This window comes from Rhinatrema bivittatum, chromosome 7 (assembly GCF_901001135.1).
Source record: "Rhinatrema bivittatum chromosome 7, aRhiBiv1.1, whole genome shotgun sequence".
In the NCBI taxonomy this organism is placed as follows: domain Eukaryota; kingdom Metazoa; phylum Chordata; class Amphibia; order Gymnophiona; family Rhinatrematidae; genus Rhinatrema; species Rhinatrema bivittatum.
In genome coordinates, this window is record NC_042621.1 from 123231401 (window position 1) to 123244987 (window position 13587).

At 39.0% G+C, this 13587-nt stretch overlaps 1 protein-coding gene across 3 annotated transcripts in view; it reads right to left on the reverse strand.

Moving 5' to 3' along the window:
• Positions 1-249: 249 nt before the first annotated feature.
• The window catches only part of SEC31B (SEC31 homolog B, COPII coat complex component), a 319647-nt gene continuing 306309 nt past the window's right edge, over positions 250-13587 (reverse strand). For all 3 annotated transcript variants that reach the window (XM_029609056.1, XM_029609055.1, XM_029609057.1), the window contains 3 exons: positions 3439-3555; positions 2393-2464; positions 250-1672 (listed from right to left, as the gene is read on the reverse strand). In XM_029609056.1, coding sequence (XP_029464916.1) covers positions 1493-1672; positions 2393-2464; positions 3439-3555 — 369 coding nt within the window. In that variant the 3' untranslated portion in view covers positions 250-1492. The remainder of the gene's footprint in view (positions 1673-2392; positions 2465-3438; positions 3556-13587) is intronic.

Here is a 13587-nt window from a genome sequence, read left to right on the forward strand (position 1 = left end):
AACACAGGTCTTCTGTGTGGCAGTGAGCAGCACCTGCTACTGTGCCACCAGACCAAGCTTCTCCTCTACTTTCTTGAGAATCTTGCCAGTACTGATTGGATATAACCTTTCATTTTTTAAAAATATGTTTTAATGGAAATAATTCACCGTATGATAACCATCTCCTGTAAAGGATGTTTGCTACTTCAGACACAGTGACCTTGTACCTAAAAAAGAAGGTGAAAAAAACCCAACACACTTGTTCTTGAGAAAAATGTTTTTAATTACAACCAAGAGAACATTTTCAGTGCAGATAATAACTGATGAGAGTAGAGTATCACAACAGTATGTAATAGGTACTCTGTGCTGAGCCCTGGAGATGGTAGCAACACAACTTCTTGTTAGGAGGGAACCTAGCACAAGTGTTTCCATCTGTATTAGTGCAGTGGGTTTTAGAGCATGAGTAATGTCTCCCAATATTTGCTCCATTATCTTTCAGAGGATGACCAGATGTTCTACCCATCTGAAAGAAATAGTTCTCCAAAGGTTCAGTTAACAAAGAGGAATAAAGTTAGGAAGGGGCATATGCACAGTTAACATGAAGATGAGGTTGGAAAAAAAAAAAGAGAAACCAAGAGGATACAGATACGCAAAAGAATGAAAAAAGATGAATTTGGTGTCCCCAGCAGAACAGAATACAGTTTTCTTAACTCGAGATAAATAATTACAGAAATTACAATTTACATCAGCAATATTTTACTCGTTAACAGTGCCCTGGGATCAGAATTCATTACAATTCATAAAATATTTAGAAAAATTAATATCTATCATTTTATTGTATTACAAACTTCAAGGCACATGGACAGGGCACTCTAGCAGTTCTTATTTGATGCTGTCAGGTTCCTGCAACAGGCTGTACCCATCCCTGCTGATAACGAATGTCTAAGAGATGCTGTATAACACCATGAATAAGGCACTTCTGGATTCAGCTGCAATCAGGAAGAACTGGACATCTGTGACAAATGCTCTAGGTAAGGCTCATGGAGAAGAAAAGCAATAACCGTGCAACTGTCCTACTAAATGTGCTCTTCAGAGGCAGGTTCAGTAGTGGATCATTCAATCCAAGAAGAAATGGAAGCATAGAAACAGAGAAAAAAAATGTGAGGCACTAGGGAAGAGCAGACATGGAAACTGTACTGCCACATTCATTTCTATGAACGTGCTTTCTCTCTGTCCTGTAGAAAGAGAAACGCCATATAATCACTTTTCCCTGTAATAAGGTGAAGCTGACAGTGTGAACAGTCTAGCAGCTCCATAACTTGAGTAGCGAAGACGTCAACCATAAGTGGTAAAAAAAAAAAAAAATCACAACCAGCTTTGGTCTGTTTCAGGTAGTTTTTAGAAATGTATTCAAAGGTTACAACCGTGAGGGATGATTCAATCACCCAAGAAAACCATTCGTCATTTAGTAAAGAGCCACATCCACTTCTTCATAAATATTCTCATCTTGATTTTACACACCCAGCTTGATGGCGACTGTCATGAGGACTTTGAGGACAGGCATGAAGCTGGAGATCTCACTGAAGTTGCTGCTGCTGACCACCTGAGTATGCACGATTAGACCCTGCTGATAATTTTGGGCTTCTATGCAGCGGGAGATTTCATGGAGACCAGCCTGAATGTAAGGGGAGAGCTGTAGGGACAGAACAACAGTTTTTCATAAACAACTAAGACTTACCGTACTTATTTCAGGAAGCATTTGGACAATAAATGTGCATTTTTTATGAATTAGTTGGATGTAATTATTGCTAAATGTTTTATTTTATAGTATGCTATTCAGGTTAAGATATTGTTTTTTAAATGTTTATTATGGATGAATTTATTGTGATCTGCCCAGCACAATTTTCTATTATGGGCGGAATATAAATGTTTCAAAAAAAAAAAAAAATATATATATATATACATACATATACACACATATACATACACACACAATTAAAAGACAGGACCTTAAAAATCTAAACAGTAAAATTTGTGAAACATCCATCCAAATTTTTTCATTTTTTACATAAAATAGTTTAAAATTTGTATAATACAAAGCAGGGTGAAGGAAATAGGACAGGCTGTTGAACAGAACTGGGTTTGATTTGTGGCTCAGGTTTCTGCCCTTCAAGCTGGTGGAGATGGGAGTGCTATTGAGCACCAACCATGGCCTGGGAGAAAGAAGGCAGGGAATCAAGTATTGCTATTACAGCAACATCTAGTGGCTAACAAAAGAATATCTGAAGCTATTAGAGAACAGCTTTCTGTTCTCTCAATCACAAGAAGCTGTTGCATTTTGGCCTGTACAGGTGGAAGAAAATATGGCAAATCGTGCTCAAGAATGAGCCTGACAGGGTTTTCAAGTGCTTACTGTTCGCTCTCGGAGTTTGTCATACAGGTACTCAAGTCTCTGCGTAGCATCCTCCAATTTTCTTTTAGTTTTCTGCCATGAAAAGCACATTAGCGTCAACTCAGTAATTCAAACTCAAAGCCTCATGCTGTGGCTTTCCCCAATTTTTTTTTTTTTTTGTGATGATCACTATATTACTCCCTTTCCTTATTTACAGAAAGAGATGCACTGTTATTTTGCAGGTCAAATCCAAGTATATTATTTTTCCCCAACGTTTTTGGTTACAAAGCTCAATAATAAAAGAAATGTTAATTTTCATACAATCTTGATGTGATGCTGGCTAGCAGGCTGGTAAGTTCCAAGGAAAATGAATGCTTCCTCCCAGCATCATACTGGCTGCCTTAATATAGGATTTTTTTTTTTTAAAGACTGAAACTAGACAGAAGACAAAATGACAAGAGAGAAAGAGAAAAGCGGGACACAAAAGCCATTCTACATTTCAGTGGTTTATGGATTTGATCTATGAGCACAGAAGAAGCAATTTCAGTGCCAAACAGCCTATCTATTAAAAGGAGCACTATCTCCACCAAAGTCTTGCACTGAAGGACATGTACTTTAGTTTATAAAATGCAATCAATTCATGCTGAAGATGTAAAACAAACACCACATTTTCCCCTCAGAAACACCATAAAAATGTTTTCTGATAAGCAGGTCCAGATATTGTCAAACTCAAATCTTACAGATGGGGAAAGCCATCACCCTACCCCAATGTGCAATTTTCTTCCACTTCTTGCAAGCCATATTTCAGCAGCACTGCAGGGATCACAGGCACACTAAAATAGTACTGAAGCAGATAGGACTGCAGTGATCACAGGCACACTGAAATACTAAGGTGGCAAAATAGTAGGCTCATGCACATTGAATGGCAAATGCAGCAATACTACAGAACACTCACACCAACAGTTTTGGGGAGGCTGTGAAAGCAGTATGTTTCAGCAAGATTACAGACATTGGCTTGAAGGCTATGCATGCAGTATGCGTCAGTGAAGGCTTTCGAAAATACTCACTGGGTCACTTGCAACTGTGGAGCATCGCTGTACCAGCCCTTCTAAAGTTTTCTTCAACGAATGGTGCTCTGCTGGTAATGCTTTCTTCTCAATTATCTCCACAGGCATCTGGGGAAACTGTAGATCAAACAAACAGCACAGAATCAATTCACCAGTCAGAATTAAAGGGTAAACCTCACTGTTAAGAGTTTTTAAGGTTTAATTGCATAGTTTTTACTTGACACTGATTCTAGTTAATTTCTTCAACATTCACCTAATATAAATTTAGTTTGAGATTCCACTTTTAAACTGGAGAATGTTGCTTTGAAAACTAATGTAACTTTTTAAATATAATTCTTATGTTGTCCCAATAAAAAAAAGATATTACAGGGGAACCCAAGATGCAGTGGCATAGATGGACATGCTTCTTGCTGCTCCTATGAAATAAAAAACTAATTGCTTCTTTTTGCCTAATTTGTACCTGGTATGGTTCAGAAGAGGAAGGGAAGGGTCATGGTGTTCCTTGTGATGACTTCAGACCTCCCCCCCCCCCTTCCCCTTTCTACTGTCTTGATGGATTCCTTTGTTTGGGGTCAAGAGCTGCAAGGAGCATCTTCAGTTTCTGTTCTGATGTGAAAACAGAGGGGGAAAGTGTGCCTCTGTCTCCCCTAGGAATAGCATGTTGCTTAGCCCCAAAAGGAAGGAGCCCCTGGAGGATTCTGCCAAGGTTCATATAGCTCGAGCCTCTGAGATGAGGTCATAAAGCTGCAGTGCCGGAGTAGACACCACGTGTGCAAGTTGATGCGGCTGGACTGCTGCCCGGAGGGAATCAGCTGGATCTTTATACACTTGGTATACCTGCTGCAGAGGGCTGAAGCCCGGATACAGTTTGTTTCCACATTTTCTTCTTTGTCTAGAGGGTTTGAGGTTGACTTGGAAAGATCAGTCACATTTACTTTGAGATAGATTTGGAAGGCCATTTTGAGTCTAGGCAAAGCATTAACTACTCAGATAGCCTCATTTTCAGCAAAGAATGAGGACATGGAAAAGAAAATTGGTTACTTGGAGACTTTCAAGAAGGAAGCTGAAGTTCATTCATCTACTGATGATACTTCTATTAAGATTTGGAAGGAGTAGAGGATATTATTCTTCTTACATCCAAGTTGGAAAATTTGGAAAATACAGTTAGGCATAGGAATCTGTGCCTAATTAATTTTTCTGGTCTATTTTCAGTTAGTCCTCTCTGATCCACAATATCACTTAGTAATATTTGGTGACCATCATACTAGGCTTCATCAACATGCTTTCACATATATTTTCTCTCTGCTGTATATACAATCATAGGTCATCAAGTGTCAAAACAATTCTATTTTTTGAATGATTTTTGTTTTGCAAACAAACTGGGAGACACATCAAGTTGCATTAGTGCTCTAATGGATGTTAATCAGCATATATTGCATGATAGAGCACTATCGTGACAATATTGCACAATATTGTGCATCTCCCCACCCTCCTATCCTCCCCTATTATGACCTTCTTTGCATGAGATTTACATGCAATAATAATGCAAACGCATGCAAAGAAGGTTATCCTAGGCAATTTCAGGCAAATATTTTATCTTGGCCGACCGAGAAAATGGCCGGCCATGATAAAATAACACCATCTTTTCAATACTGGGTAAATGTAGCGTTACAGCCCTGGGACCCAGGCTGACCCCTGACTCAACCCAGGCCACCACTCAAGGCAGCCGACTCCTCCAAAGTGATAAAAGTAAACATTTAGCCGCATAGCAATGGCCCTGGTCTCCCCTTCTCCCCAACAGCACAAGTCATACAGAGCCTGCCTTTCCCCCATCCTCACAAAGTCCAACATATAAGAGGGCCCTGGGCCTCCACCCCCCCTTCCCCAAAAGGTTAAATTCTCCCCCCAAAAAACCAGAGGGTCCCAAGCCCCCCCCTCAGGCATCCTCCTGTACCCCCAAACCTTTAAGTAGTGGATTCCAACCAGGCCGGGTGCGAGGATACACTCTGGTTCTGACGTGGTATCTGCTACTTAATATTGTTTGGGGGGGCAGGGCCTGGGATCCTCTTTTTTGGAATTTAACCTTTTGGAGAGGGGTGTGTTAGGGGCCCAGGACCCTATTGTATGTTTGACTTATGGGGGTGGGGGCTCTATCACTTGTGCTATCCAGGGGAAGGGGTGGGCAAGGAGGAACTCTATGACTTTGCTATTGGAAGAATGGGGGAAGGGCCTGGGCCATCGCCGCATGGCTACATTTTTACTTTATCACTTTGGGGAAAGACGGGGCTGCCTCGAGTGGGGGCCCCAAATTGAGATAGGAATCAGTCATGACCCCAGGTCAACCTCTCCATATGGCTGTGAGACTTTCTGGGGCAGCCCTTTAAGGAATTGGCAGTCCCTTCATGTTGGCTCTGCCATTTGAGTTAAAGGGCCACCCGGCTCGTTCTTTTGCTCCACAGTGTTTGGCTGTGAAACAAAAGAATGCGCCATAGCGCCATAATGTTTTTTCGGAATAATGGTGTTCAGGTGTGGCTGTGGCCCCTCAAAAGCTGTGGGAAATAAAGTTTTGTGAGGAAGCTAGCAGTCTAAGGGAGGACTGCCAACAATCACTGAATAGAGCTTTTGACAAGCACTTATTTATAAAATGTATGAATCGCCTTCCAGAACTTATAATAAGTTCTTCCAAAGTGATGTACAACAAATTAAAAACAATAAATCATAACAGAAAACAATTAAAATATTAAAAAAAACACTACTACTGCTGGTTGTAGGGGAAGTCACAAATTAACTCAGATTGTCATATTTCTGTTAAGTTTGTCCACATGCAAGCACATATCACAAGGAGGATAGTGGGGTAAAACAAACTGCAATTCATTCTTTAAATTCATGGGGGTTCTACCATTTGTATTTGGCCCACCCTCAAAATAAATTTATCAGTGACAATACTGAAGTTTAACATTATCTTGCCTGCAATCTTTTCAGAGCTGTCAATTTCTTATTGTGGATGAATATACATATACACACACACACACATATATATATATATATATAATATAATATATATATGTGCATAATTTTTGTATACATATTTTTTTTTTTAACTCTCTCAAAATTGTCTGCATGCCAATGCATGTCAATTCTAGATTACAAGATCTCCCCCTCTTCTTAAGTGCTTTCAAATGATGGCCTGTTTCTCTTTTGGTGTCAGAATTTAATTTTGTGTTCTCGTATTGATCACAGGCGAATGACACTGCTCTTATAAGCATAAGATGTTTCTGTTAATAAGATTTCTATTTTCTGAGAATAACAAGCTGCAGTATTATTGCAGGCTTTAATGAATGCTCTATTGCTGAAGTGCTGCCCCATGGCAATCACACAATGAGCAATGAAGCCTAGCATGACAAGCTGGCCCTGTTGCTTGGCAGCAGCACTTGGTGGATTCAGATATCTCATCTGACAGTGCCAGTGAAGACTGGACTCACTTAGATGGTGCTTGGACTCCATGGTGGAAAGGGGAAGTGATCATATGCTCTGATGGCAAGACTAAAGAATTCAACCTCAGAGAAGGCTTTTGTTTCAAACCTTGGCTAGCAGGGAGACAAAAAGCACTCGGATGTGATTATCCAGAGGAGGTGGAAGGGAGACAAATCTGAATAAAGTGGGGATAGAGAGACATACAGCAGGCTGGGAAATAATGCCATTTTAACAACTTTGAAGTATATTTTATAGAAGGAAAAAGCAGCCTATACAAATGAGAAGTCCGAATTTGAAACATTTATCCACAAATTAATATTCACAGAATTTTGCTCTGGATTAGTATATGAAAATAGCTCAGTTTATTTAATAACACAATATTAGTTTTCTAGGAAAAATGCAGGAGCCCTTTTCATACGTCTTGTATAGCTGAAACAGCATCTTTCACCCAAGCAAAAACAGAGCAGTACAAGGACATTTTAATAACTTTTTATTCAGAAGAATCATTGGGCAACACGGTAGATAACTATTCCTATTACACACCTTTTTACAATAAACAAATACCATTTATAAATGTCAACCTTCTTGGCCTTTTCAGTTATAACAAACTCCAACTAGTTTATCCTCCTCCCCCCCCAACAACCTATTTTTCATCTCTACTGATTAGAATAAATGAATCAGATTACTTTAGACTTTAAGGGAATTTAACAGTTCACTTTGCAGATTAACTTTTCAATGGCAGAAGACCTGAAAGGAAAACTTCTTAGGCATGTACCTTGGGAGTGCTTTTGGATTCCAAACTGTCCTTGAAATTTCAGGTTCAGACTGTTGCAAAATCTGTCTTTTTCAACTTATTTCAGTTGAAGAGACTTTGTCCTTCTCTAGATAATGAAGTTTTGTCTCTGATCAATGTCTTCTCTAAAACTGATTATTGCAGTTTCCTGTATTTGTATTTAAGATTTATAAATCACCCATACCAGGGCCATAGGTGGTAAACAAAGCAGAAACATACATACTTAATGGAATCACACATACAACATAAAATGAACTCATCTACAAATTCCTGTCATAATGCTGCTCAGTATATTCCCAAAACTCATCTGTCCATATTAGCCAAGTCATAACAAAAACGTTTAGTGAAGCAGGTGAAACATACACAGAAACATAGAAATGACAGCAGAAAAGGACCAAATAGTCCATCCAGTCTGCCCAGCAAGCTTATGGTAGCACCAGCTGCGCCATACAGGTCTCCCCCATAAAGGTATCATCAGGGGATGGCAATTGCCATGCCTTACAAGTTACCCTCATACTTAGTTTCCCAAACCGTTAAAAGTAAGGGCCCTTGGTTGCAGTCCAAGTCCAATTCCCCATTGTCTCTTGCCGTTGAAGCAGAGAGCAATGCTAAAGTTACAACAAAAGTACCAGGCTTATTGGTTAAGGGTAGTAACAGCTGCCATCAGCAAGTTACCCCCATGCTTATTTGTTTTCATGTTCATATTGGTTGTTATCCGAAACTAATTCCCCTTTTCCTCTTTTCCCCCCTGCCGTTAAAGCAGAGAGCAATAATGAGTTACATCAACAGCCTGAAGGCTTGCTGGTTAAGGGTAGTAACTGCCACACCAGCAAGTTACTCTCTCTTTTCCTCATTTCCATCCTCTAGCCTTTAGGGATCCACAGTGTTTATTCCATGCTCCCTTCAAATCCTTCACTGTTTTTGTCTTCACCACCTCCTCCAAAAGGGCAATCCAATCACCCACCACCCTCTCTGTGAAGAAATATTTCCTGACATTGGTTCTGAGTTATCCTCCCTGGAGTTTCATTTCGTGACCCCTAGTTCTACTGATTTCTTTGCCACAGAGTTTGTCAAATGTCCATTATTAAAACGTTTCAGGTACGAGAAGGTCTGTATCCTATCTCCCCTGCACATCCTCTCCTCCAGGGTATTTATATTTAGGTCCTTCAACCTCTCCTCATTAGTCATTTGATGGCGCCCCCCACTGCCTTGAAATTTTTGTACAGCTAGGCATGCACAGTTCATATGGAACCGAGTTCCACAAAGTTGAAGCAACAACAGAAAATGCTCACTTGTTTTTGCTAGGCAGGTTCGATGTATTAACGGAACTTCTAATAAACCTCTGAGAGGAACACAACTCACATGTTGGGTTATTCACTCAAGAAGATGAATCATGTTTTGTTTGTGTACACGCACAGCCATTCTAAACATCACTCTAAACTCTACTGGTAGCCACTGAAATTCCCTTAAAACTGGAGAGATGTACTCTCTCATTGACTTCCCAAATATCAACCTCGCAGGTGCATTCTGCAACAGTTGTAATGCTCTGAAAATTGTAGCTGACAATCCAATATACAGTACATTGCAATAATTGAACACTGGCAAAACAATTGCCTGCACTACTGTGCAAAAATCTGCAAATCCCAAAAGGGGCTTTAAATCATGCAAAATTCTCAACTTATAAAAGCCAGAACGGATAATAGCCCTAATTTGGTCATTATAAGACAGAGGAATCAGTGATTATGCCCAAGCTCTTATCCTGTGGCGACATCTGTATTAGCATATTTTCCATTCTCAGAGAAGGAAAATTCTGCAATGGGCTTACATGCTGAAGTATTAAAATTTCAGTTTGGTTTCTTATGTGATAACCACTGCCTTAATGCAGAGATACAACAAGATATGGTATGGATAATTCTTTCCAAGAACCTATTTGAACATAGAATTGTATATCATTTGCATATATATGGTGTCCCAAAAAAGGACAGCCAGTTATTGACATATCAGTGATATATAAAAATTAAAGAAAGACACCAACAAGGCTGACCCTTGTGGGTCACCAATCAAAGGAGGATACTAGGCAGATCTATTATGACCAATCATAATCTGTTGTTGCTGAGCTGTTAGGATCTGAACCAACTCAGCACAATTCCCACTATTCCAGCTTTCCTCAACTGAGACACAAGAATTTGATATCAAAGGTGGAGGAGAGAGTAAAACAAGTATATATCTCCTCCAGATCTAAACCCCTCCTGAGTGCATCGATCAAGGAAAGCAACCTTTAATCTCAGTACTCAATATTTTTCTGAAACCAAACAGAGCAGTCTAACACCTGAGGAGCATCAAGAAATTCAGTGAGCTGTATGTGGGTCAAGAAGCTGCTGTTTAAGTTGCAACTGGTGCAGAATTTAGCAGGGCAGTTGGTTACTACTACCTCCTGATTCAAAGGATTAGTCAGATTTTAACAAGTGTACACTGTCTCCCTGTAGAATATTGTTTGAATTATTTTAATATTTATTAATTTTTATCTGAAAAGTATCCAGGCTATTTGAAAAAGCATTTTGCTCACTATACTTTGTGTTGTCTCCGCTCTGCTGCTGATTGTTTGTTAGAGATTCCCTCTCTCAAGGTTTCCAGATTGGCCACCATAAGGCATAGTGTCTTTTCAGTTATTGGTCCCACTCTCTAGAACCAGATGTCCCAGGATATGCATTTTCATGATTCCCTTTCGCTTTTTAAGAAGGATGCAAAACCATGGCTCTTTCAAAGGTCATTTGGCTCATTAGGCTAATAGTGGTAGGTTTTTTTTCCTTTTGGTAGTTGTATGTGTTGGATGGTTATGCTGCATTTTATTTGATTTAATTATGTATGTGTTGAATGATTATGTTTTTGGTACATATTTGGACATTTTAGTAGGTTTATTTTTTATTCTTGTAATTTTAGTTGTGCATGTTTGTTGGTCATTTTGCTGTTTGTATACTTTAGTCTATTCTGTTACTCTCCAATTTTGTCTTCTGCTGAAAAACCTGGATCAAATACCTCCTCTGATTCTCAGTTACAGTTTACAGGCTGAATTAAAACATATGGTTAATGAGTTTGAAATATGTATGGTTCTCTATAACATTTCAAGCTGTGCTACAATAAATAACATAGTAATAGATAACAGAAAAAGATCAATTGGCCTATTCAGTCTGTCCAGTTATTGCTATCACACAGTAACAAACTCATCCTTTAAATATCTTTCACTATCATTCTACATTGCTTTTTATACCAGTTGAAAATTCAACTTACCTTGCTTACCTGTAATCCTTCCCTTAACATCTTTAACATTTTTCCATTAAGAAAGTAAGTAGTACCATGTTGGATCTAACTAAGGATCCATCAAGCCTAGCATCCTATCTCAGATAGTGACCAACTGAAGTCATTCTCTCTCTGACTTTGGCCAATCCAGGTCACTTGGAAGTACCTGTTGCTCATTTCCAGATATAGGAGGTAATAATCCTCATATCTGCCTAATTAATAACTATTAATGAACGTGCACTTCAGAAACTTGTCCAAATACTTTTTAAATCCAGCTATCCTATTAATTTCGACATATCCTCCAGCAACAAATTCCATAGCTTAATTGAGGGTTCACTGAAAAATACTCTCAAATTTACTTTAAATCTTCTACCAATTAGTTTCATGGACTATCCCCTGCTTCTATTTAAAAGAATCAATAACCAATCCCTATTTACTTATTTTACACCACCCATGATTTTATAATCCTCTATCATATCCCCTTTTCAGTCATCTCTTCTCAAAGCTGAAGAGCCCTAACCTGTTTAGTCTTTCTTTCTTCATAAGGGAGCCATTCCATCTCTTTTTTTGTTGCCCTTCTTTGTACCTTTTCTAATTCCACTATTTTTTTTCAGATAGGGCAAAAGAACCACACACAATACTCATACGAAATATTTACAGTTCCAGAGGCATTATGATATTCTCAGTTTCATTCTCTTAATATGCTATTTGCTTTTTTGGCTGCTTCTATACATAGAGCTGAGGATTTCAGTGTGCTGTCTTCTATGACTACAAGATTATCTTTCTGGGTGGTAATTCACAATATGGAACCCAGCACTCTATACCTAGAGTTAGGATTATTTTTCCTAGATGCATCACTTTGTACTTGTCCACATTAAATTTAATCTGCCATTTAGATGGCCAGTTCCCCAGTCTGCTTGTGTTTTGACTATTTTGACTATTTTTGTGTCTCGTCCTTAAATTTTACCCTTTTACCATTCACCTGTCCATTCCTTTACCCTCTTCTCCTGTCATTCCTGCATTACACTGTTCCTCTCTCCATACCCTGCTCTACCCCAATACAACTTCAGCATTCTCTATTACCCTGAACTTTCCTTCTCACCTATCAATATATTATGCTACTCTCCCCACACTTATTCTTCCTTCATTACCCTGCCCCAATCCCTTACTTCTCTAACATTCTTCAATTACCCTGATTCCTCCAACCTCCGCTCTAGGATTCCTTCATTCCTCCCTCCTCACCAGGATTCCTTCATTCCTCCCTCCTCACCTACCTGATCTTTCACTTTTACCTCTCCAGCTTTATCCAATACCCTGATCCTTCCATCTCACACATGCAGCATCCTGTTCTCAAAATTCAGGATCAGATTAATATCAGCCTTTAATAATAGCTTGGTCATCTCCCTGCTCATCATTTAGTCCCTATCTCAGGAGTTTATTATATTTTATTACATTAAACTATTTAAAATTTATTAATTGCATATGCATAAGCACCAAGCAATGTACAATTAAAACATTCATAAAATACATAAATATACTACAAGACTTCTAATGAATACATAGAAACAAGTTCATTTTACAGATATTGCTGTAAAGGACCCTGAAAAACTGAATGGCATCAAAAGTAGATTTAAAATAAATTTAAGAAAGCAAAATTGTAGCAGATGTATTCTGAAGATGGGAATCAGTCATGCGGATGAGGGATGTCATAAGTACTGAGTTTTGATCAAACCTCCCCTCCCCCCCCCCCCCGAGTTTTCTAGGATATGCACATCTCCTATGTACCATGCCCTTACAGTGTGCCTCAGTTCAATTCTAGAACAAATATAAATGGGGAGGAAGAATGAAGAATGCAACTGGAGATTCCCCTGTCTTCAAGACAACACCTGTTAGAGGTAAGCAACTTCACTTTCTCTGAAGACAAGCAGAATCCCCAGTCACACAAATGAGACTCCCTAGCTAAGGGCTGTCATCAATAAAATAAAAGGGAAAAAAAACAACAAGAACAAATAACTTGGCCAACAGGGTGATAACTGTTTTTGGTGAGTAGAAAAAATGGGCCTTGATGAGAGGGGGCAAGGCTGGAGTTGGGCTCTAAACCTCAAAACAACCATGAACTTCCAAATCCTGATGTCACATCCCAGAGTCTGTATCTAAGCAGTAATGGGATGTAAATGTGTGGATTCAAGTCCTCTTTGCAGCCTTGAGTATCTCTTCTATAGAAGTCAACCTTAGATGATTACTGATGCAGCTTTGGTCATAACATTATAGATCTTAATATGGCCACTCAAACAGACCACTTTGGGCATGAGTGAAGGATATACAATCTGCTATCTAATTAGAGTTATTTGACACAGCAATCCCAGGCTTTTTGGAGCAAAAGAAACAAAAAGCTGGGTGGACTTTCTAAGAACTTTAGTCTGCTCTAGATAGAATGTATGCCTCGTTTGCAAGGTATATGCAAGGCTTGTTCACTTTTTTTGGAATATAGAATTTAGGATGCATGCATTGCACCACCCTGTTATGATGAAATTTAGTATAAGGTAGATTAGTTAAAAGGACCTGAAGCTTACTAACCCTATGGG